Source organism: Leucopleurus acutus (genome assembly GCF_964270905.1).
Source record: "Leucopleurus acutus genome assembly, chromosome: 1".
In the NCBI taxonomy this organism is placed as follows: Eukaryota; Metazoa; Chordata; class Mammalia; order Artiodactyla; family Delphinidae; genus Leucopleurus; species Leucopleurus acutus.
The window spans coordinates 144,158,938-144,184,614 of NC_139142.1; the positions used below are offsets into that span (position 1 = coordinate 144,158,938).

The 25,677-nt window shown below is 39.4% G+C and overlaps 1 protein-coding gene across 1 annotated transcript; it reads left to right on the top strand.

Annotated features, from left to right (window-relative positions):
* On the top strand, window positions 1-25,580 carry TSPAN3 (tetraspanin 3). Its single transcript, XM_082836146.1, has 7 exons — window positions 1-226; window positions 13,766-13,957; window positions 14,207-14,281; window positions 15,815-15,916; window positions 17,305-17,457; window positions 17,722-17,805; window positions 24,681-25,580. Exons 1-7 carry the CDS (start codon window positions 164-166, stop codon window positions 24,771-24,773), a joined length of 762 nt encoding a protein of 253 aa, XP_082692272.1. The 5' UTR covers window positions 1-163; the 3' UTR covers window positions 24,774-25,580.
* The last annotated feature ends 97 nt before the right edge of the window (window positions 25,581-25,677 follow it).

Sequence of the window (25,677 nt, forward strand, 5' to 3'; positions counted from 1 at the left end):
AGCGAGGTGCTTGCTGGGCTAGGGGTGGGCGACGGCTCCGGGGGCTGCGGTGAACGCTTCGCAGGCCGTGCAGTTCCCACAGGGAAGGCGCCGTCGCCATTGACGCCTCGCTCGGTGAGCGCGTCCCGCTCGCCGAGCAGGGCCTCAGCCGACCGCCGGCACCATGGGCCAGTGCGGCATCACCTCCTCCAAGACCGTGCTGGTGTTTCTCAACCTCATCTTCTGGGTGAGCGTGGCCGGCGGGCGGGAGAGGGCGGGGGGCCGGCGGTGCGGCCCGAAGGAGGCCTCGGCTGAAGCGCCTGTGGGGCCCAGCGGGGACCCAGGCTGGGCCGGGGCTGGCGCTGAGGGAGCCAGGGGGCCCTGTGGCGGAGGCGCGAGGGGAAGGGGCCCGGGCCGGCCCCGGGGGCCTCTTCGTTAGGTCCCTCACTGGCCGGGACGAAGGCTCCGGGCGTAGATGGCGGTGAGAGGAAGCCCTCGGGGGCTTCTTGCGGCCTCCACGCTCGGGCCCGGTGCCCCCGCCGACGAGCTCTGTGCCAGGGGCCGGCGCTGAGAGGCCCCCCGGCCTCCCCCCTCCCCGGAGCAGCCTGCTGGACGGAGAGCTCTCATTGCAGATTCTTTTAGGACACCAGGCTCGAAATAGGATATTCCCCAAAGGGTCGGGCTCTGCTTTCTTTGTCGGGGCCCGGAGCCCTGGCAGCTCTAGTGGCAGCCCCGAGGCGTGCGAGCAAACGGTGCAGTAGTGCGGGGACGCTACCGACTCAGGGGTGAGGGATTTTGCCTTAGAGCTTTTTGTGTATGGAGAACTGGTTGACTGGTTACCAGCCCAGAAAATGGAACGGTTTCAACTTGAGAAGCCAAATAATCCTGTAACCAGAAAATTAGTCTGTTTGTTTGGTCCTGGGGATGGGTAGCCTGAGATTATAAACCTTGGTTAAATATGACTCGGATGTCACAAGATCTTGAAAGCGTTGAGTTAGTTCACTTTCAATAAAGGGTGGCTTACACATTTTTTGGACACGCCCTCAAAGAAAGGGGTGTTTATAGCCCCTTCCTCTTACTTCAGGTCCTTATCTCGCCAAGGACTTTTGTAATAACCTGTGTTATTCCTGTCAGTCTCTCCACCCTCTAGTTCATCTGGACTTTGCACCCGGATAAATCTTATTAAGCATTTCTTCCCTCACATCACTTTATTTCATTTAAAAAATAAACACCCGCCCACACCCCAAAAGCTTCAGCAGTAGATTAAGGTTCAACCTCCTCTTGGTATTGCAGTTAAAGTCCTCAGTCACCTTTCCTTCCTCACCATTGACCATGTTCTTAAACACTTGCTGTCCTGGACACACTTCCCTGTCCCCAGTCCCCAGGACACTTCTTGAACATTCCCACTTCCCATACTTTTGTATGTCCCCATTCAACTCTTTCCCACAAACATACCCTAAATTAGGAGGAATCCTTTCCTTCTTACAACACACTCCCCCCTCCCCCAACAAAGGAGGAAACTTTTCATATCCTGACTGCTGTAGCATAAAAGGATAATTACATATAATAAGGCACTTACTACACACATGTATTGCCATAGAGTCTTTCAGGATATTTATGGTGTGATGGAAAGAATCCTGACTGGTAGGGCCGATAGTACTGTTCAGAATCACCCACGTGTCATTGATGTTTCCATGATTTCTTCTTTTCCAATTAGAGCAGTGTTTCTTATACTTTAGTTTGACTTACAAGCCTTTTTAAAAGCTAAAAGAGTTTCCATGGCTCTCCAGATGAGAAACACTATTAGATAAGAAGATTCTTAGGTATAGACTTAACTTTGTAGCCTTTACAGTTCCTTGTGATTTTTATGGGCATAACAGTTTGATTTTGGAGAAGAGTCTGTGTACTGTCAGGTGAGTTCTAGGCTATTCAAGCTCAGGGACTGGAATTGCTAATGAAACAAAATATTGGAAATGCAGGAGCCATTTTCTTTAAATAATTAAATTTTCATTTAAAATAGCAGTTAATTCAAAGGTTCATTAATCTTTGGAAACTATGTAAGTATAGGTACTGTTGGCACTTAGTGAAGAAGGTTATGATGAACTTCAGTTGTACTTTTCATAGTGGCTTCTTGCCAAGATTGAAGTTAAACTGTGTGGTAAAAACACTCTTTATCTAGGTTAGTAGGATAATAAAACATTTGTGAGCTCTGATGAGGAAGTTAAGCAGACATGCAGGGAAAAAAACTGTGGCGTACAGCAGGATTAGTGCAACATAACTAAGGAGGAAACAATATTAGATATGTCTCGTGCCAAAGTATTAGTTTAAGGACCAACTGTTGGAATCTGACGATGTTGGTAATCATAGCTAATATTTGAGTGCTTTTAAAACCCAGGCACTGTGCTAAGCACTTTACATGGAGTATCCTCATAACAACTCCTTCTGGCAGGGAATATCGTGCTTCTTTTACAGATGAGGACATTAAAGTTTACTTAAAGGGGCACACGCAAGGTGGGGCAGAGCCAGCCTTCACACCCAGGTTGTCCTGTGCTCTAGAGCCGGTGGTGGTAGAGCAAAGTGGAATTTCAAAAGATTTGGAAAGGGGAAGGAACTGTTTAGGCTGTGTTAGACTCACTTGCTCTAAAACACTGATTTTAACCTTGTTTAGAACCTGCCCCAGCATTTAAACTACACTATTTAACTTGTCAGTTTAAAAAATTAGGTCATTATGAGGAAGTACATAAAACAGATGTTAACCTGTTCTTCCTGGGAATTTCTAATGCATTCTTCAGTTCTAATAAGTATATTCTTATATAGTGGCCCCTTCCTCCTTTTAATGCCTTAATCTATAAGTGGAAGAATAAGCATTCCCTACACAGAGCATCTCTGAAGTTTATCTAGGTTCCCTTGGGCAACTTCAGCAAAGTTGCCCAGGCTCTGTTGCACTGGCTCTTCACTATCGGATGGTAATGACTGATTGTTGATAAGTGTTAAAGTTTAATTGCTTTGTCAACATCTTTAAACTACACTTCTCTATATCATGATATCCTGGTTCCGTTGGAAGCTTGTTCAAAGAGCTGTGATGTGCAATTAGATACGTACTTGAAGTACTTAGGATCGATATTAAATGATCTGACAGCCAAAACTGTTAATGTTGACTTGGTGTAGATTATTTTGAACAGTGCAGTCTAAGGAAGTTACTATGGAAAGGCTCAGACAAAGGGGAAACAGTGGGTTCTAAAATCCTGAAGGTTGTCTTAGTGGAAATTGAGAGTGCCTCACCAAATTCCAAAATATTAGGGCCTATAGCATGAAAGGTAATTTTGGACTAGTGAAGGGATGTACAACTTGGATCTCTTTGTTTTTTATGGAGTGGCATAGCTTTAAATGTAAGCGTATTAGTTCTAGACCCATGATAATTTTTGGAAGACAGGAGTGTTTGAGTTACATGACTAAATTTTGAAGGCTATTGGAACAGTCATTAACCTCTTCTCTAAACTGCACTTTTGCACCAAGGTCAGACAAGGGTCTTAATTCAGTGGGTCATTTGATCTGACCCAGGAGGCCTCATCTAAAACAAGTTTAAATCAGTACTTTATAATTTCAGGTTTTTATTCTGGCAAGTTAATTGAGTACTTAATGAAGACCCATGTTATACAAATTACTTTTACTTTTTCTACCCTGTGAGAAAAACCAATTGGCTAGTATTTATTTTGCTCATATGTGTCTTAGGCATTATAGGGACTACAAGAGAAAGCTTTGTCCATGCTTGCAGAATTTATAGTCTGGCACATCTGCTTAGGGTGTTGTTTTTCATCAGTATGAAAGGCCATAGTAACACTAACACAACTGTGGAGTGGGAAATACCACAAGGTTAAACACCTTTTAAATGCTTTTGGAAACAACTTTGGAATGTGGCACCTTCACTAATCATCGTTCACTCATATGAAATACCCTTTACATACAAATCATATTTAAAAGCCTTATATAAGCATTAAAATTTACCTTATCTTAAAAAAGTTTCATATTACTCTTTCCTCTGTGAATACATATAATTAAGGAAAATTGCTTTGTTAAACAAATACAACACAAATGTTTAAATACCTACTTTGTGCTTATATTACTGATAGAATGGTGGAAAAATGAATATCTCTGTTCTTACAGAACTTTTTTTTTTGGTGGAGCAAGGCAATTAAAAATAAGCAAGGAGGGCTTCCCTGGTGGCGCAGTGGTTGAGAGTCCGCCTGCCGATGCAGGGGACACGGGTTTGTGCCCCGGTCCGGGAAGATCCCACATGCCGCGGAGTGGCTGGGCCCGTGAGCCATGGCCGTTGAGCCTGCACATCCGGAACCTGTGCTCTGCAACGGGAGAGGCCACAATAGTGAGAGGCCCGTGTACCGCAAAAAAAAAAAAAGAAAAAATAAGCAAGGAAAATATCAGATAGTGATGTGTTATGCAGAGACTTAGAACAGGGTGATGTGATAGAGTGATTGGGTGGCTGCTTTAGGTTGGCAAAGAAGTCTTCTCCAAGGAGGTGAAATTTAATCTGGAATATGAAGGAACAGATTTTGGGGTGATTTGGAGGAGATGGGGGACATTTAAGACAAGGAACAGCCTACAGGCTCTAAGGCAAGAATATACTTGGTGTGTTCAAATTACCAAAAGAAAGCTTAACTATACTTTCATGCTTTTGTTTAAAAGATAAAAATTTATAATGAAATATTTCAAGGAAGACTTCTTCACAAATCTCCATATACATATTTTGTCTTTTCTAGCACATCTTGCACATTTGAGTTGAGAATATGATACTTTTAAACCGGAACCTTTATCAAACATCCTGGAATTTGTTTCTCCACCTCCTGTATTCCTATCATCATGAATGACTGCTCTGACAAAGAATATGTCATTGGAACACACCTCCAGCTAACAGATTTCTTTTTTCATAGTTATTTTTCAATTCACTAGAAGAAAAGCAAGTTATGGTGTATTTTAGGAGACCTGTTTCTTAACTTTGACAGTTAGGAAAATGAATGTTTCCAGTCTTACTACATTCTCAGTCAGCTGTCCACCATACCAAGAGCCTTGTTTGTGGCTCTGAGTAATCATTAACTGGAAGAGCGCATCGCATGGGGAACTTAGTCAGGAAAGCTCTCTTTAGTTGGCAGTTTAAGGAAGAGGTTGTTTAGTAGCTCTTTAGGATATTTATCATGCTTTGAAATATTTTAATGAATTTTATTCTATAAGATCCAACTTAGCTTAGGATTTTTGCAGAAATTTTATTTTCTTAAAATTTATACTTGCATCAAACAAGTATATTCTAAGAATCATTCACTTAGTAAATATTTGTTGAATATCTGTGCTTTACATGTTTCTGAGAAATGCAAAAAGGTACAGTTCCTGCTCTCTGACAGCTTATAGGAAGAGGGGTCAGACAGGCAAAACCATTTAATAGTCTATTGAATTTAATTTCTAGCTGCTCCTCCCCCTCCTCCTTCCCCTTATACTCACAGAGAGTCTCAAGTCTTCCTTTAAAAATATCATCTCTTTCCTCCTTCCCCCTCCTTAATAGTTTTGTAGAGTCAGTAGATGAGAACAATTATTTGCATTGATGTATTTGTTCTTGATTTACTAAAAGGGAATCTATAGTAAATGCTGACATACTTATTTTACATTGTTGCTGCTACTGATTAAACACATAACCCAAGCAAGGACAAACTCTACTATTATAGAGCTTAAGGACCTCAGGCTCCAGTAGTAATAACTGACTCTTTTTACAGTTAGAGTAGGGTGTGAGGACAGAGGGTCTCAAAGAAAAATGCATGTTTAAATTACGTGCTTCTCAGATGACCCCTGGAGCCCTGCAATCTGAAAATATTTAATTTCCATGCTGTTAAAATAATTTGGCTGTGGCAGTTGCGGATCTCCAGTTTCATTGCAACCTGAACATTTGGGGTCTTTCAACTCGTGGATATAAATTGGATTAAATAGAACAACTTTGTTAAGCTAGATGAACAGTGATTATAAAAAACCAAATACAGAAACAGTGAAAATAGGACAAAATTGAGGAACATGACCTTTGGAATGTCATCGGAGTAATATTGGTTTAAAGGATTAAAATACTTTTTCTTTAAGAATAATGGCAATAATGATGGTGATATTGATAATGATGGCAGAAGTGGCTTACTGTCAAAATTTTACCCCTCCAAGTAGGGTTTGTTTGTTTGTTTGTTTTTTACTTGTCTCCTTAATAGGTAACATTTATGGGGGGAAAAAAAGGATGTGTACTGAAAGGATCAGAATTGTGTTAGATAGTCAGAAAACATCTAAAGATGAGTCAAAGCCAGGCAGACCCAAGAAAAGTGATAAACAGGGAAGATTGGCAGAAGTGCCTAAAATATTTGGGATTGAAGAGATACCTGTTTTATGTTGGTGGTTAAGGAGAGATCTAAGAATTCGTTTGTGAAAGAACAACAAAGTCTCAATTTCAGATATAATTTTAAATATTTACTTTTATGATTATGCAAATAATATATTTGCTCTTTAAAGAAGACACTAAAAAGTATTTTAAACTAACGTTACCATAATTCCACCACTCAGAGACAACCAGTATTAACATTTTGGTGTTTTTTTTCCTTTTTTTTTAATGTCTGCATGTAAGTGTATTTTTCCCCTAACACACCACAAACATATTAGTAAATTATGCTTTAACATATTTAAGGGCTATAATGCAAATATACCTCTGGATGCTAGGGTTTTTTCTTTTGTTTTCGCTATTATAATTTTGTTATAATATTATAACATTTTGATGAACATACCTTATACAAATCTTTGTTTTCATCTGACTTATTTTCTTAAGAATAGACTCCTAGAAGTGCAGTTAGTAGGTACAAAAGTATAAATGCTGAGGCTAATAATGTGTTGCCAGATAGCTCTCCAGAAAGATTATTCTATATTATTCTGTACTTCTGTGGGCTCTTCTCTCTGTACCCTTACATATCTTTGAATACTGCTTGCCTTTATTATTGACCAATTTGTTAGGTTGAAAATGATATATTTTAATAGCTTCAGAAATTCTTGGTTAGAGTAGCTTTAATTTCTGAAAGAGGATTTGAAATCTTTTTTTTTTTTTTTTTTTTTTTTTTGCGGTACACGGGCCTCTCACTGTTGTGGCCTCTCCCGCTGCGGAGCACAGGCTCCGGATGCGCAGGCTCAGCGGCCATGGCTCACGGGCCTAGCCGCTCTGCGGCACGTGGGATCTTCCCGGACCGGGGCACGAACCCATGTCCCCTGCATCGGCGGCGGACTTTCAACCACTGCGCCACCAGGGAAGCCCGGAATTGAAATCTTTGGGATAGTTTTTTTTCTTGAGTGATAAGAGAGTAAATGAAATATGTAGGCATTGGACTTGGTAAGAGTAATTATATTTAATGATATGAAGTATTTCGTCAGAGTAAGTCAGAATTGAAACAAATAGGTTTGACTAGAGAATATTATGGTAAGTAGAATGCTGAAAGATTTGAGGTGATTTTAAGACACTACTAATGGCACAAGGAGGGATGGAGTTTGGAAAAGCTTTCAGAAATGCACTGCATAGAATTACCAATGGGTTCTTTGTAGGAGAGAAGCGAGGTACATGAAAAACTAATATGACCGTACAGGAGACTCTGAATTAAATGTTAAAAGATAGGTACATAAGATGGATTTCTGCTGCTGTTTTTCCCCTCTTTACTTTTTGAAATCTGCATTCTTATGAAGTCTAGAATACATGGTGGTTTTTGCCAGGTCTTTCTACTCTTTCTTCCAACATTCCAGTCGCTTCTGCTTTACCAATTGATTGTTGGAGGCAAAAATCACACTGAAGGAGTAGTTCTTGCAGGCAACAAGAATTTGTGAGACACTGTGCTTTTTAGCTGAATGACTTCAGATGGTCCCCTCATCTTTACACTGTCCTGATTCTTTCCCTTCTACAAATGAATCCATGACTACTGTATACCACTGCAAGAAAATCACTCCTGTTCTTCTTTGCTTTATCTTCACCCATATGCTCTGTGGGATGTGGGATGCACCTTCACATTTCTAAATTTCCATATAGATGCACTTTTCACAGCAGAGGTGTTTTACCTCCTGGCTTGTAACAAGGCTGTTTTGTTTTTAATGTTCCCTGATTCCAGTGGCAAGTATCACTGTGGTTGATGTGCTCCCTTTCATTTCATATTCCTTCTTCCTTAGAAAAGTAAAGAATTTAGGAGTTTTGTGGATTTTAGCATGTCATCGTCTTTCACAGAGGATTTCAAAAGTACAAAAACAAAACAATTAGTTTGTAAAACCAAAACACTGGTTTCTAAACTGTAGAAAAATCAATCTTATATAACATTGAAATTTCTAATTTTAAAGGGGCTTCACATTTGTATGTATTGAATATGTAGTGGAAGGGTAAAAGGATAAAGTGAAGTGTCATACTTCTGGAACTCATACTTCTAAAGTTTTCTGACAGGTAGCTTTATTTCTGGAGGAACAGCTTGGGGTTGTGCAAAAGCACTGGCTTTCCTAAAGTTTTAAAATTTTGTGACTTAATTTAGAACATGAGTTTATTAAAAGGTAAAGAAGAATGGTTTTCAAAAAATTCTTTTTTCTATAGTTTCAGCTCTCAGCCTTTCCGTTAAATTTCCCTTCACTTATTTGTAAAAAGGATGAGTATTTTTAGTATACTGTCCTGGCACAAATCCTCCTTATAGGCTCAGATTTTCTCAGCGATGACTAATGCAGTTCAGCTGTTTCCAAGTTCTACATTTCATTCCCTCTTCTGCTGCACCTCCTCTTCCCCCCCTGCAGCTGGTTTGTTGGCAAAGCCCAGATCCTTTGATACATCTCAATCCCAGCATTACCCTTCAGAAGGATTTAACCCTGCTTACCTTGTAGGCTTTCTAATAGCCACAACTCCTATATCAAAAATCTGCATGACTACAAAGTCCCTAGTTAGGAATTACTTATAACCTTTTTCCGTTTACCATATAAGCTCTACCTATGTTTTTCATACTGATGGTTGGATGTCATTAAAGCAGTTGTTTATTGCTGTTTTTATGTCTTCAGCTGTTTTAGGGACACCTTCTCTATATTTTCAGAGTAACTGATGTCATTTCATAAATTGTTTACTATACAACTTACATTAAGCACTATATATACATGTTGTTAAAAGAAGAAATTTTTGAAGTTACCTTCAATTTAGGAGACATTCTCTGTCAGTAATTTGATTTATATAGTTTCATATCAGCAATCAGTGCAGTTTCTGCTTTGGTGTGTGCAACTGCTAAGTTGCTTCCCACTGTATGTTGTCAAAACAGAAGCGTTATGTTTTCAACTCTGCTGTGTGATTTGGATGTTGACTAGTTTGCAGCCTGGGAAAAGAAACTGCCTTCAAGTCTATTAGAAAAGAACAGGCGGCTTTACAAATGGCATTTCCTCCTAGCCTTCCATTGCATTCGTTATCTGTATGGGTGGAGGATGGCTGCACTGGAAGCATTTCACTTGGCCCACACCCAGGCAGCACCAAGTGTGAGCCTTATAGGGATCTCTTTAGGTTGAAAACTCATCATTTCATGTTTAAAATGCAGATGGTTCTTCACTTTCCCATGCTTCAGATTAATTGTTGAGTACATATATCTTCCAGTTTTATCCTGTTTTTATTCAATTTTTTTTTTTTGTGTGTGTGTGTGGTATGCGGGCCTCTCACTGTCGTGGCCTCTCCCATTGCAGAGCACAGGCTCCGGACGCGCAGGCTTAGCGGCCATGGCTCACGGGCCTAGCCGCTCCGCGGCATGTGGGATCTTCCCAGACTGGGGCACGAACCCATGTCCCTCACATCGGCAGGCGGACTCTCAACCACTGCGCCACCAGGGAAGCCCTATTCAAATTTATGTGGTCTTAAATTTCATTTACTAGCAGCTCAAAGATGGAATTCATTTTAATTTAAGCCATTTAAGAAATGAAGATTGCCTATTAGAGTAAGAAAAGCTAAGAGTCCAAAGGATAGAGAGATGACTAGTGAAGACAAACTGGACAGTATTTGATGGCTTCATATTTAGTATTCTTCTAATTCTGTTTGGGGACTAAAAGTATTTACTGTAACAAAATGTGTGTGTGTATACATGTGTGTGTTTGTATATCACATATATGTAGTCAATAAAAAGTAATGTTTGGTAAGAGTGTTAAGTATTCCATGTACTTCGGTAGTTAATGCACCCAGACTATTAAGCTGTTTCTCCTCTCTCCCCTCTCCTATGCCTTCCATCATCCTATAATAATATGTCACCAAAGTAAGTATGTCAGTGAACTGTGGGCCTTTGAACAGGTACAGTTGCTGTAGGTGAAGCATTTATAAACTAATGTATTCCAGATGTCATGGCCATCAGGAATTCAGTAAGCTGGATTAAGTTGCCAAATCTTGTTTGAATGGTGGACTAAAAACTATAAGCATTAGACTGAAGAGAAACAAAGCAAATTCAAACCAAAGCTTTATGATTGAGATAGGAGGACCATTTCAAGGGACTGGATGAAATGAAGCGTACTCAATGAATTTTGACGAATACCTTCTATGTGCCAGGCACCGTTCTAGGTGCTGGATGGTGGTACAGGGCTGAAAGACTGACAGGCAAAGTTTGTGCCCTAATGGCATGCTGAGACATATATAGTTATAATTGCAACTGTTGTAATAAATGCTCTGTTAGAGCTGTGTAGGGGGTGGTATGTGACCAAGTGCACCTAATCCAACCTGAAATGGTCGAGAATGGCTTCCAAAAGGAAGAGGTGATATTTAAACTGCATTTTAATGGGTGACAAGGAGTTCCCAGGCAGATGAAGAGAGGGCATTCCAAAGAGAATAGTAGAGGTAAAGAAGTAAGAGGATATGTGGTACATTTGGAAATAACAGCTTTCTGTTGTTCAGGGTACATGAGAGGTAATGGAGTCTGAGCCTGAAAAGCAGGGAGGAACAGCTTAGTTTATCAGGGGCCTTATTTGCCTCATCTTGATTTTAAACATGCTAATGCCTTGATCTGTTTTATATTTTTAACAAAAATAACTGATCATATAAAGAACATATTATTAAGGGACAGGGAGGGTCAGGAAGTAAGGTTTAGGGTGAACAATGGTAAGGCCCACATTAAGACAGAAGCACTGCAGAGGGTTGAAGAGAAGTTACGGTATTCAGGTAGTGTTTTGAAAGTAAATCTGAAGGAGTTTGGTGATTGATGGGATGTAGAGGTAAGACAAAGAAAGAAAATAGAGTAACTCTCAGGCATTTGACTAGAAAAAAAAACCTGTCTGGTGCCATTTGCTCTGAAATACAGAATATGAGGGAAGGTTTAATGGAGTGGGCAGGAAGGCAGAGAGGGTTTGAGGTAAGTTTTGAGGTAAGTTGAGGGCAAGGTGTCTGTGGGGCTTCCAGATGGGGATGTGTAGTCCTGAGATGATGGCTTAGGTAGAGAGCTGCAGTGGCTGGTGAAGCCATGGCTAATATAGCCCAAGGAGAGCCTACAAAATGAAAACTATTTACATAGGACTGAAGGTAGAACCCTGGAGATCACTAACATTTGTCTGGTAAAGAAGAGTCCATGAAGAGAATGAGAGAGCAAGCAGTGAGAGAAATAGGAAGAAAGCCAGCAGTGGGGCCTCTTGAAAGCCAGAGGAGAGTTTTAAAAGAATATGGTTTTTTGGACTTCCCTGGTGGCGCAGTGGTTAAGAATCCATCTGCCAATGCAGGGGACACGGGTTCGAGCCCTGGTCTGGGAAGATCCCACGTGCCGTGGAGCAGCTAAGCCCGTGCGCCACAACTACTGAGCCTGCGCTCTAGAGCCTGCAAGCCACAACCACTGAGCCCGCGAGCCGCAACTACTGAAGCCCACGCACCTAGAGCCCGTGCTCCGCGACAAGAGAAGCCGCCGCAATGAGAAGCCTGTGCACCGCAACGAAGAGGAGCCCCCGCTCGCTGCAACCAGAGAAAGCCCGCGCTCAGCAACAAAGACCCAACACAGCCAAAAATAAATAAAATAAAATAAATAAAAATTTTAAAAAAGCTTTAAAAAAAAGATTATGGTTTTTAAAATTGCCTCCATTACTCTAGTCTTGTCTTCTCTTTTTAAAAGTTCATTATTATTTTTTTAAAAAATCAGCTTACTTTCTCAACTCTCCATAAATGGGGTCTTTTTCTTCCAGATCTGAATGATTCTATTGGCCTGGTATATGAAAATATACTGATGATGCCCAAGCTTACAGGGTCCCACAGACTCAAGAAATAAACTGAGGGCTTCCCCCGTGGCACAGTGGTTGAGAGTCCGCCTGCCGATGCGGGGGTCACGGGTTCGAGCCCTGGTCCGGGGGGATCCCACATGCCGCGGAGCAGCTAAGCCTGAGCGCCACAGCTGCTGAGCCTGTGCTCTGGAGCCCGCGCCACAACTACTGAGCCCGCGTGCCTGGGACTGGTGCTCCGCAACAAGAGAAGCCACCGCGATGAGACTGTGCGCCGCAACGAAGAGTGGCCCCCTGCTCGCTGCAGCTAGAGGAAAGCCCGTGCACAGCAACGAAGACCCAACGCAGCCAAAAATAAATAAATAAACTTATTAAAAAAAAAAAGAAATAAACTGAGTTTCCAGGTTGAGAGGAGTTAACGATATTTCCAGTATCATTGTGGAGGCCCTTTTCTAGTTTGAAGATTAATGATTTATGTGTTAAAATTTTGAAGAATGGTGAAATAATTCTTTTTACGTGAATGTCTCAAAGTGCTCTGTAAATGATAATTCATTAAACCAAATGTTTTAACACTTAACCTCACACTGTATTTGCTCATTCACATAAAAGCAAGCAGCATTGGGCTGTCAGTATTGTGCTGGTACACAATGATAGCAAAATTGACAATGATAAAAGGAAAATGTACGTAAAACTCTGTAACTGGAGCATTGTGTCTGGAGCAGCAGCTGTTCCATGACTTTCTGCATTGTTTGCCTTTAGGTGCTCTAAAACCTTGTTACTCAAAGTGTAGTTCAAGAATCAGCAGCATCAGCATCACCTGGGAGCTTGTTGGAAATGCAGAATCTCAGGCCCCACCCCCAGACCTACTGAATCAGTCTGCAGTTTAATAAGATCTTCAGGTGATTCCTATTCGTGTAGTTTGAGAAACACGATTCTAAAGAATAAATAGACCTAAAGGGTTTGTACAGTTCTTTAGTAACGTAGCCCTCTAGCTATGAAAATGGTAAATTTCATAGTCTCAACTAGGACAGCAAATGTTTTAGATATGGGTATCATGGTTATTAGTTGCTATTGTATTTTCTTTCCCCAAGTCATTAGATGGAGATTATAAATGCAGATTCTGGAGTCAGATCGCCTGGGTTCAAATCCTGCCTTTGCCACTTGTACCCGATTTCCCCATTTGCTGGGGGCAGTCCCCACCTCCACACTGACCCTCATTGGACATGTAATTGAGCTACAGAAGCGCTTTGGGATGTGTGTGTGTTTTCATTCTTGTCATCAGTCTTACTTACTGGATTCATGGTTTCTTGGTCCTAGATGAACCAGCAGTTATTGAAAAGTAGATGGAGCTTGGAAAACTTTACAACTTTAGTAACGAAATGCTCTTACTAGTGAATAATTTTCAGCTTCACAGAAAAAACGTCTACAAAGATTTAAAAGTGGTGGAAAATCTCATTGAGTTATAACATGCTAAGAAATAGTGGGGATTTTTACCAGCAGGGGTTGGAGAATTTTACCAGCGCTCTGACCTTGTTTTCTACAGGGAGCAGCTGGCATTTTATGCTATGTGGGAGCCTATGTCTTCATCACTTATGACGACTATGACCACTTCTTTGAAGATGTGTACACTCTCATCCCTGCTGTGGTGATCATAGCTGTAGGAGCCCTGCTCTTCATTATTGGGTTAATTGGCTGCTGTGCCACAATCCGGGAAAGCCGCTGTGGACTTGCCACGGTAAGTTAGCTCTTCACTGATCGCATGTGTCGTCATAGTATGTGGGAATATTCATTTGTGTTACTTGCTTTAATTGAGCATGAAACTCCATTTCCTATTTGACTCTCTTTATAATTGGAACAGAATTAGCACTTGTCTTAAACTTCCAGCAGTTATCTCAGATAATTGCTTTTTATCAAGAGAGTATTTAGAGTTATTTTTTCATTTGTATTTAATTTTTGACAATGTTTCCTTACATTTTCCTTACAGTTTGTCATCATCCTACTCTTGGTTTTTGTCACAGAAGTTGTTGTAGTGGTTTTGGGATATGTTTACAGAGCAAAGGTATGTTGTCTACTGGAATGTATGTTTTAAAAGGTGGCTTAAGTGTTTCAAGTGAAATAGAACAAACTCATTTTGAGAGTAAACATTTTCTTTTGCCTGACTTCACTTTAGCCACTGCTTTGAAAATGAAAGGATAATTAGAAATTATATGTCAGGACTTCTAGTCTCATTTAATATAGCAAAGTGTTAATTCTACTACTGTCCTAGTTTGTAGGTAGTTTTCTTTAAATGACCGTAGGATGATCTGCAAATGAATAGTTGGTCAGCTGAGAACTTTGTTCAAATTTCCTCAGCCTATAGATTCCCTATATAGATTCCCAGATTTCTGTTTAGAAGAACTAAACTGAGGGTTTCATTTTCCATTGCCTCTTTTAAAAAAAAATGCGTTGGTTCTGGACATAGAAAAAGGTGATTGGGAGTTGTAATCCTGCAATTTGTTCCTGAGGAAAAAGGGGTCCTACCAACTCAAACACTAAGGCAACTGTTGCCAGCTACTGCCTTCTTGCCCCTCTTTCCTCTTTTCTGGTCATTCTTCTTTTCTTTCCCCTTTCCTTTCTATTTTTCCTGCTTTTGCTTTCCATCTACAGTACCATTTAAGGCTAAACAGGCTGCTTTAAATTAATTTGGGGGTAACTATAGAGCTGTTATAAAGGCATAGTAGGGTTATTCTCATAGTAGGGTTATTCTCTTATGATTTTGAGTCAAAAGCATGATATGCCAATTTAATATTCAACGATTGCTACATAAGGTACCAGAGAGCTATGCCAAAAAAAGAATGCAGTGGATTATGCCCCCTACCTATGATCTCGTTATCAATTTTATAGTCTTACTACATCACTGATAAAATTACCAAATAGGTCTAATCATCTTAGAAGGGTAAGGAGAATCTGGTACAAGCAAACTTTATTAAATGACACTTTAGTTGCCACTTGGCAATACATTATGGAGAGTTTATTTCCTGTCTTCTCATTCACATACATTGAACTGCAGCTCTTCATAAGGTGCCACTTTTAAGGACTGATTTTTTTTTTAACCTGCTGATTACTTTTACATATTTGCCCAAGTCTAATTAAACGTTAAATAAGTAAAATGGAAATAATGTTGGTATTTGTCCCAAAAGTATCTTGTGGGGGCTTTTTAAGTTGTTTAATTTTTACCTCCTTTAGGAAAGGAAAATGAGTAGGTCTTCTGAGAACCCACTGAAAACTTATTTGAAAAAGAAGGTGGTCTGTTTATAAGTTAGGACACCTATCTCAAGGCTCAACTGCTTTCTCCCTCTTGAACAAATTGGTAGCCTGCCATCTTGCACACAATCTTCTCTGTGATTGCTTTTAATCTGTGTGATATAATATGTCTGAAGTTTTACCTGAATCTACATGGAGGCAGGAAGGGAGAAAACTTTTTTCTTACAAGAAATTCATGGAAATATCTTGCCACTTTGCACACATGCCATTAGGGCATTTTAGCTGGAGCCTTGACTAATGTTACTTTTATCAGTATTTTTGAGGGACTGAATTCTTTGTTTTAATTCAGGTGGAAAATGAGGTTGATCGCAGCATTCAGAAAGTATATAAGACCTACAATGGAACCAACCCTGATGCTGCTAGCCGGGCTATTGATTATGTACAGAGACAGGTGAGTTCTTCTGAGGCTAATTTGTTTTTGAGGACCAATCACTGTTGAGCAAACATTAAACTTGACTCTGTTACTATGTAAATTAGCAGTATACATTTACAGCTGTGGTTAGCTTCGTGATGAGTCCAATAACCTTTTTTTTTCAAATGCAGCTACACATGAGTTGTTAAACTAAATGATCAATGCTATTTTTTTAAAATATAAATTTGTTTATTTTTTGCCTGCCTTGGGTCTTTGTTGCTGTGCATGGGCTTTCTCTAGTTGCAGCAAGCAGGGGCTACTCTTCCTTGAGGAGCACGGCTTCTCATTGAGGTGGCTTCTCTTATTGTGGAGCATGGGCTCTAGGCACTCGGGCTTCAGTAGTCGTGGCACGTGGGCTCAGTAGTTGTGGCTCACAGGCTCAGTAGTTGTGGCTCACAGGCTTTAGAGCGCAGGCTCAGTAGTTGTGGTGCACAGGCTTAGTTGCTCCACGGCATGTGGGATCTTCCTGGACCAGGGCTCGAACCCATGTCCCCTGCATTGGCAAGCGGATTCTTAACCACTGCGCCACCAGCGAAGTCCAAGTCCGATCATCTTACCTTCACCCTTGGAAAGTTTTTTTTCCCACCATTACCTAGTCACAGCCAGATAAGAAGCATCTGATTTTCCCTTAAAAATAATTAGCTAACGAGGAGGTGATAATGGAAGAGAGGTACATGTCACAGGAAAGTTCAGCATCCAGATGGACTTCAGAGGAGGTGAGAAGTCTTCATATACCTTGAGAAAGCAAGACCAGAAAGGATAACAGACAAAACCATTAAAAAAAAATTATTGTAGACAATTTGAAACATACCTGAAGGTAGAGAGAATCGTACAGTAGATCTTTGTATCCATAAACCCACCTCAAAATTGTCAGCTTTTTGTCAATCTTGTTTCATCTATTACTCCCACATATCGTTTGCTAGATTAACTTAAAGTAAGTCCCAGACATTTCAGACAAAATATTTTAAATACTTTGTCATTGGAAATAATATTTAACTCAGGATTAGATGTTTAACAGGCAAAGTGTAAAGATTTTTCTTAGCTGTAAACTACCTCTTGTGGACAATATGATTTCTCGAATGGAGGTTCTAGAGCCACTAATTAATTACATGTGGCTATTTAAATTAAAATTAAAAATTCAGTTCCTTAGTCACACTAGCCACATTTTAATTGCTCAATAGCCCCACGTGGCTGGGTGCTACCATACTGAGCATACAGACACAGAACATTTCTATCACTGCAGAAAGTTCTGTTGGACATCACTGGTCTAAAAGTAGCTTAAAGCTCTTCAGTGCATGGAACTCTAAAGTTCGGCACAGGGGTATGTGTTCTGTGACAAGTAATATCTCTGTTCTCTTCTCTGTTAGCTGCATTGTTGTGGAATTCACAACTATTCAGACTGGGAAAATACAGACTGGTTCAAAGAAACCAAAAACCAGAGTGTCCCTCTTAGCTGTTGTAGAGAGACCGCCAGCAGCTGTAATGGCAGTCTGGCCCACCCCTCTGACCTCTATGCCGAGGTAAGTTCAGTTTCTTGGCCAACACTTGAATCTAACCTGGTAGCTTTTTTTCTTGGTGAATTATCTCTACCTGGAACTTCTTTTCTACCTTCTTTTACTTGTCTTTAATGCCATTTAATTTTAATATAAATTATTTTCAAATGCATTATCTTTTTTCCCTCTTTTAGTTTCTGTCATTTCCATTTCTGCCAGTGAGTAGTAATATGTGACCTTGCAGCTTTCACTTTTTAAAAAGACTAATGAGGATGACTTTGGGTGTTTTAGGGGTGTGAAGCTCTAGTTGTGAAGAAGCTACAAGAAATCATGATGCATGTTATCTGGGCAGCACTGGCATTTGCAGCTATTCAGGTAAGCACAGCTAGCCAAGGAGTTTTCAGAGTGTACTGATTCTCTGATGGCAACCCTGAATGGTTTTAATCACTAAGTACAGTTAATCTTTGTGTATATAGATAACTTGGAAGTGATTGAGGTACCAGACACCAGTTTCCAGCATCTTCCATTTCCTGTTTCTAGACTTAGACCCAGAATGGTCCCAGAAACCAGAGATCTGGATGGGGGAACCATGTGTGAGGGGGCTCCTTATCTTATTTTCTTGACTTGATTAGTGAGTGACCTGTTCAAAATACAAACTGTTGTCATAATGTATTCTTGGGAGGTACTTCAGTAGAACTTCACAGAATTAAAAAAAAATCAAACTGCTGTATTTCAGCTTGGAAGTGGAAAGTTCTATTTTAATCTTTTTAAAACTTCTCCTTCCATTTCTTGCTTTTCTGTCATCAAGGGTTTTATATGTTCATATACATAATTCAAGACTAGTGGTACTACACTAGTCTCTTACAGTAACGGGAGCAATTTTATCACTTTACAGGAAAGACCTTTAATTAAAAACTGAGATTCTAACCTCCCTTGTATTTGTGGACTTAGTTTTTTTAGAAGGACTGTCATCAAGAAGTCTGTTATACCACTTGGCATATTTGGAAATGTACCATGTCTTTCTGGTAGCTGAGGGGACTTGTCCCAGCTCCTACCAGTGAAAACAGTCTTTTTCCCCCTTAATAAGAGCTTGTACAAAGTAGCTGGTAATTGTTTTAATTACCTGTCACTTTATCAAAAACCCCATACACATCCTTTATCCCTCATACCCACATAAAAAACAAGTAAGAAAGATGGCTATTTTTCTGCCCAGTATAATCTACATTCCTAGTTTCTTGGGTATATACATTATATCTTAGGGATTCTGTTAGAGGATATTACAACTATTTGAAAATCCTTTGCATCAGATCTAGTTCTCAGAGTGTTCTTTAGTGTTCTTTTAGTATGTTCTTGAAACATGCTTCAGGTCTAGAGAGTCTACTTGAAGAAAGTTTTGATATCATTTAATTGTTAGAAAAACCAACATAATTGCTAGTTTATATGTAAGTTGCTTGGCTTGTCTGCTCTCTGTATATTTGAACAGAAACTAGTGTATTGAACAGGAAGTGCCTTATAAAATGGCAAAAGGGTGAATGTTTACTTTGCTGATAATTCAGAGAGCTCTGAAATGATTCATTGAAAAGCCGAGCTCTATTTGCTATGGTCTCTGCCCTTCTAAGCATTTTCTTTTTGGCTCAGCATAGCAGTAGTCTGTTTATCAGCAGGAGTGTACTTCATATTTTCTTTGTGTAAACACATTCATTTAGCTAAAAATAATGAAACGTGAGGGAGGTCTCTTTTCCCAAGTGAAATCCTGATCTGTGCATTTTTAATGATTTTATGTGTGGTAATAAAGCTGCATGTATTAGCATGCAGCAAAAAAACTTTAGAACTGTATGCTTGGTGCTTTTGATCATGAAATGTGCAACATGTATATAGAAGACTGATGAAATCAACACTTTAGCTATGTCCCTCATCTAGTTAAGCTTATTAACCAGTCAGATATTTCTTCATTAAATATTTTTTAATGGGGGCTAATAAATATTCTAACTAGTCTCCTAAAGATGCCTTCTCATGTGCATTTTATACTTAAATCACCCTGACTTAAATAATGGCTGATGAAGCTTTGATGTTTTCAGTTCAGCAAAACTAAGTCAGGGATTCAGAGCTTTTACAGCCTCAAAACCTAGTAGTTTTGAAAATTGAAAAACTGGTTTTAAAGGGAAAAACATCCATTTGAAATAAAAGAATTTTCTACTTTTTTTTTAAGAGTACCTATAAATGTTTAAACTTTTGATATTCAAAATCTGATGTAGATTGGTGCCATGTGTGTGGAAAACCTGAATGAAGGCAGAAACAACTCAAAGAGCAGGGAGCTTTTATGCTTTTATACTTATCCTGATAGAGAAAGAGCTAGAAGGATGCTTGGAGATTCTGCAGTCCCTGGTTTTAAAGGCCATGAAAATGAGGGAGAGCAAGGATAGCATGACTTACGACCATCACTAAAGCTTGAACCCCGTCTCCATGTGTACTCTGCCTCCAATTACAAATTGAAGAATTAAGATTCTCAGAAGATTAAATTCCTAAATTCTGTTAATGAAATCTGACAGCAAATTGACACTTAAACTGGTTAGAATACACAATGTAATAGTATTGAAAAATGATTAGCACTTTTCTTCAGGTTCTAAAGTGGGGAAGCTCTAAGAGCTATCACAGAAAATTCAATTTTAAATAATGGGAAAGATTGATTGATTTTTGGTAGTGTTGTGAGTATCAAAAATATTTAAGCGTTGTCTCCTTTGATTTTGAGTGTCATTTGTGGTACTAACTATTAAGCTACATTTCATTGATGTTCTAAGGCATAAAGGTGAATTTAAGAAGAAATTTTCCCATAAACTTAATTTACCAGTAAAAGCCTCTTGTTTGAGTGTTGGTCATCTGTGGGCCAGTCTAGCCCACCACCTCTTTTTGTGTGAGCCCCACACATTTTATGTATTGTCCATGACTGCTTTTGTGTTATGGTGACAGAGTTGAATAGTTGCAACAGAGACCAATTTTGTCTCTTGGTTCACAAAGCCTAAGATATTTACTGTATTGCCCTTTATGAAACATCTGCCCACCCTTGTTCTAGTCTTGTTAAGTGGTCTAGGTTTGGGTAGGACCAAAATTACCAAGAAAGAAAAACCTGAAAACTATAAGAGAATGAGATTTAAAAAATTTTGCTACACCCTTTATACTGTTAGTTTCTTAATGAGCAAGGTATTTCACTTCCCTGAGAGTAGCCAACCTCTTAAATGAACAAATGACCAGCTATAAATTTTATATTTCAACAGTCTGGTGATAATAATAAAATCTAGGTTTTGATTTGGCAAGCTCTTAAGTTTCAGCTGTGTGTAAGGCTCACTGCAAAGGCAGTATGGGGAAAATGGGAATTGTCAGTCTTTGGAGTCTCACAACGTTGGCATGTCCTTAAGATGGAATGATGGAAAGCAAAATTTCACAGAGAACTGGTTCCCAAGGCCTTGTTGCTTTTTTCTGGTCTGTATGCCAAGTGTGAAGGAGGTTGAGACTGTTATTTCCTTCCTGCCTCTTCTGACTTCTATTTTAATTCATTAAAATGAGTTAAAATACATAAATGAATAGCACTTCAGATTGGGCCCCCAGATAGTTAAAATTGAGTGGCTTGATTCTGACAGTCATTTTAAAAAAGTATTTCAAGTAATTCTTCCTTAAAAACTTAAAACCAAAGCTTGGGAAGCTAATTCTTGAGTGGCTAAGATTTTTTTTTTTAATTTTGGGGAAATTAATCTTAATTGTTAACTTCTTGAAAATTTCTTAATTGAAAAACCCATTTGATAAAATTTTCTTCAAAGATACAAATTTAGTAAGAGGTAAGCCTCCCTCTCAAGTCTTGACCCCAGCTCTCGAGTCCCCCCTTGCAGAGGCAACCACTGTTCCCAGTTTCCTGTGTATCCTTCCAGAAGTAGTTTGTGGTTAGACAAGCACATAAATATTTTTTATGCAAATAGAAGCTGATAGGATGCAATTTTTCTACCTTTCTTTCTTAAGATAATTGTATGCAACCTCCAGTTTTGAGAAACAATGCAGACAGAATCCTGTATGCTTTGCTCAGTTTCCTTTAGTGGTTAACATTTTGCAAAACTATTACATATCACAACCAGGATATTGGCCTTGATACAATCCACTGATTTTTTTTAGATTTCTCATTTCTATATGTGTATTCAATTCTGTACAACTTTATGACCTGTTTGGTTCTTGTATCCATCACCATAGTCAAAATACTGAACAGTTGCAACACTACAAGTGTCTGCCTGATAACTCTTATAATTGCACCCACCTCTGTCCTATGCCCCCTCCCCCATACCCTGGTAACCACTAATCTGTCCTCCATATCTAAAATTTTATTTTATCATTTCAAAAGTATCATAAAAGGTACAAAAGTTTACATATAATGTATGATATGTAACCTTTTGTACCTTCTTAAAAACAAATTAATATGCTACTGTGGCAATATAGTATTCCATTTTTTGGACATACTTCATAATTTAATCTACATTAATGGGCACTTATGGAAGTGTTGCTATTACAGAAATGCAAGTAGTGAATTTCCTCTGTATGTATGGGCAAAGTCTGTAGCAAAATACTTGTAGTCATGAAATTGAGGGGTCAGAGAATATGGATGACTTTTTGATAGGTATTTCTAAATTTTTCTCAGAAAAGAGTGTTTTCAGTGTGCAGTTCTAATTACCTTGTATAAAATACCTACTTCCCCATAATGCCACCTACCTATTGTATCATAGAGCATTTTAGTCCTTGGCAGTTTTTTTAATCACCACTTGTCTATGTATTTACTAATCATTTTTTGCAGTTGCTGGGTGTTATATTTGGACTAAGTGTAGATTAGTTCTCATGATGTGACTACTACAGGGGAAAGTTTCATTGCAAGAAATCACACTGGAGCTAAAATATTTGTGTGATATTTTAAAATCTGTTTTTGGAAAATTTCAATAATTGATGAGATTTTAGTATAGCAAAGCTTTGGAAATGGACCTGTAATACTTAGTGATGAGGTTTGCACTATAAGAAGTTATTGTGTAGTGCTTAATTTTTTTTTTTTAAATTGTAATATGTAATGTTCTTAAACAGACTCATTTCCAAGCGTGAGTAGGGTTTTATCAAATTTATTTAATTGTTTTTAAATCAGTGCAAGTTGATTTAAGTGAAATCAAAGTCAGGAAAAAAAGGATACTTATTTCAGACCCCATTTTGAGAATGCTGACTCCTTCGGTAGAAGTTAGCCAACTGAAAGAAATGTGAGGAAGTGGGGATGGGAAGAGATCTTTTCCCCAAGCTAATCAGTAACTTCAGAGCTTAGCATTTTTATTGCTCAATTTAACATTGCCTGGGAACATAATTGTGTTTGATCTTATAGCTGTTCTAAGAATGTTTTGCTGTACAGTGAATGGAAATGTATTTCTTTAGGAATTAGATACTAAACATGTCTAGAATTGGCTTAAGATATTTAGTAAACTTTCAACAATATCCACTTTTAAAATGTCTTTAAGGTGCTTTGCGTTAGTAAGCACTCAGCAAATATTGATATAATGAAACTGTTAAATTCAAGCAGCAAGTATATATCCTGAATGGGTAGAATAGAGGCTAATAAATAAGGGCAGAAATTGGAGAGTGTGACTTTATCAGGGAGAAATCAGTTTGAGGACATCCTTTTTCTCTGTACATGTGTCTCATTAGTAATCTTCCACTTCAGATTTTGAGAGTCTTGTTTATGGATCAGGTAAACTTTGTTGAAATTAGATTGACCCCATATGTACAGAGGGCCCTGCCTTTTAAAAATCAAATAACTGAGACCTTTCACTGTCTATGAAAAGTTAGAGCAGCAAATTAATTTATTTAGCTCTTTAGTACCTGTTTATATTTTGTAAGAAGCCAGGTCAAAAATTCTAGAATCGTTTCTTTCTTTTGTTTTTTTTTTTTTTTTTCTTTTTGCGGTACGCGGGTCTCTCACTGTTGTGGCCTCTCCCGTTGCGGAGCACAGGCTCCAGGCGCGCAGGCTCAGCGGCCATGGCTCACGGGCCTAGCCGCTCCGCGGCATGTGGGATCTTCCTGGACCGGGGCACGAACCCCCGTCCCCTGCATCAACAGGCGGACTCTCAACCACTGCGCCATCAGGGAAGCCCTAGAATCGTTTCTTTTTAATCCAGCTTAATCCTCTCGCTTATCCAAAATAACATGGCACTACTATTCCAGTTTGCTACCACAGAAGGATTAGGCCTTATTAAAATAAAATGATGAAGGAAAAGTGACCTTTAAAAAGTAATATGTATATAATACCACAGAGCCAAACCTAGATTTCAAAAATAGTAAATAATTGTGGAACAAAAACCTTTGAACTATACTTTTTAGTATCAGGATTGGTTTTCCCCCATAGGGCTTTTGGGCTACTCATGTATTGGGCTTTTCACTTTGTGGTTTGTTATCAAGTTTCTCTCCCTCAAATCCAGATGCTTAAAAACACCACCATTAGGGCTTCCCTGGTGGCGTAGTGGTTGAGAGTCCGCCTGCCGATGCAGGGGACACGGGTTCGTGCCCCGGTCTGGGAAGATCCCACATGCCGCAGAGCGGCTGGGCCCATGAACCATGGCCACTGAGCCTGCGCATCCGGAGCCTGTGCTCCGCAACGGGAGAGGCCACAGCAGTGAGAGGCCCGTGTACCGCAAAAAAAAAAAAAAACAAAAAAACCCACCACCATTAAATTTGCTCACCATACATAGTCTTGATCATTCCACTCCCTAGACCTTTGCTGTTCAGTATTGTAGCCACTAGCCACATATGTCTAAATTTAAATTAATTTTAATAAAATAAAAATTGCAACTCCTTCGTTGCGCTAGTTACATTTCAAGTGCTCAGTAGCCACACGTGGCTAGTGGCTGCCATATTTGACAGCTCAGTATAGACTGTTTGCATCACTGCAGAAAGTTCTTTCATGCAGCACTGCTCTAGATTGAGATGGGAATGGCACTAGGAGAGACTTGATTCTCTGCTGGCTTCACAAATTGTTCTTAGGTGTGAAGCAGGGAAACTAAAACTTGGTACTTAGATCCTAAAAAGATAATGTATTCATTTGAAATTGCTTCCGTTACTGTTAGTGCTTTTTTGATGATTTGAGATCTTTGAACTTAGAAACAGTTCCATTGCCAACAAAGAAATACGCACTTGCTGTAAGAGGGTTTTCAGCCTTTTTTTTTTCCATTGTTGTTTTCTTCCCACAGCTGCTGGGCATGCTGTGTGCCTGCATCGTATTGTGCAGAAGGAGTAGAGATCCTGCTTATGAGCTGCTCATCACCGGTGGAACCTATGCATAGTAGAAAACTCAAACCTGAGCTTTTTTAGTCTTGTTCTGTTTTGGAAGGTGAATTGAGCAGGTCCACTGCTATTGGCCTCCTGAGTTCATTTAGTTAAAGCACATGTACACAGGTGTCGGACAGAGCAGTTTGGCTCTTCACGTGTCCACCTTCTTACCTACCCACCTGTGAGTTTCTTTTCCCCTGTTCTAGCTGACTCTCCATGTCCGTAAGTGTTTAAGTACGGTGGTAAATGTTCTAATCTCAGAACCATTTGCGAGTTGCGTAGTGTGGTAGAATTAAAGGCGGACATGAGCCTGCTTCTGTTACCTCCAAGCAGTAATGGGACTGCTGCTGAAGTATCACCGGGTCCTTTCAGTCTTCACAATGGAGAGCTCTTGGCCAAAGGTTTTTGGGGGGAGGGGGAGACAGTCAGCTGTCTGGTTAAAGTTAATACCAGATGGTGCCCCTCATCAGTGTCCTTTTAAAAAATATATACTATAGTTCAGTAAGATAGCAACTGTACAAAATGGCTAAAATAGATTTTAGAATCATACAGCGTGTATCTTGGTTCATCTTCAAAATCAGACTGATCTTTGAAACTAGCGGTTTTTAATCAAAGCTGGCTTTATAGGAGGAGTGTAATGTATGCACTACTGTTTTAAAACAATTAGTGTGAGTGTGTGCGTGTGTTTTTTTGTATGATTGAGCCCATTCATTGTAAGTCTAAACTCGTTAGAAATAATGTACCCATGTAGACTAGCAAAATAGTATGTAGATGTGATCTCAGTTGTAAATAGAAAAATCTAATTCAATAAACTCTGTATCACCCCCTCAACATGTAGGTTTTAATTATTTGGAGATACTTCAATTCCAGAGCAGCAGTATGTTTTAAATGTTGGTGCTATCTGCAGTTCATTATGCT

Excerpts from the sequence above, each read along its gene's own strand:
- TSPAN3 (XM_082836146.1), top strand. The coding sequence starts at position 164 with ATGGGCCAGTGCGGCATCACCTCCTCCAAGACCGTGCTGGTGTTTCTC. Across the intron at positions 14,282-15,814 it reads GATATGTTTACAGAGCAAAG|GTGGAAAATGAGGTTGATCG; the intron begins GTATGTTGTCTA and ends GTTTTAATTCAG. Across the intron at positions 15,917-17,304 it reads TTGATTATGTACAGAGACAG|CTGCATTGTTGTGGAATTCA; the intron begins GTGAGTTCTTCT and ends CTTCTCTGTTAG.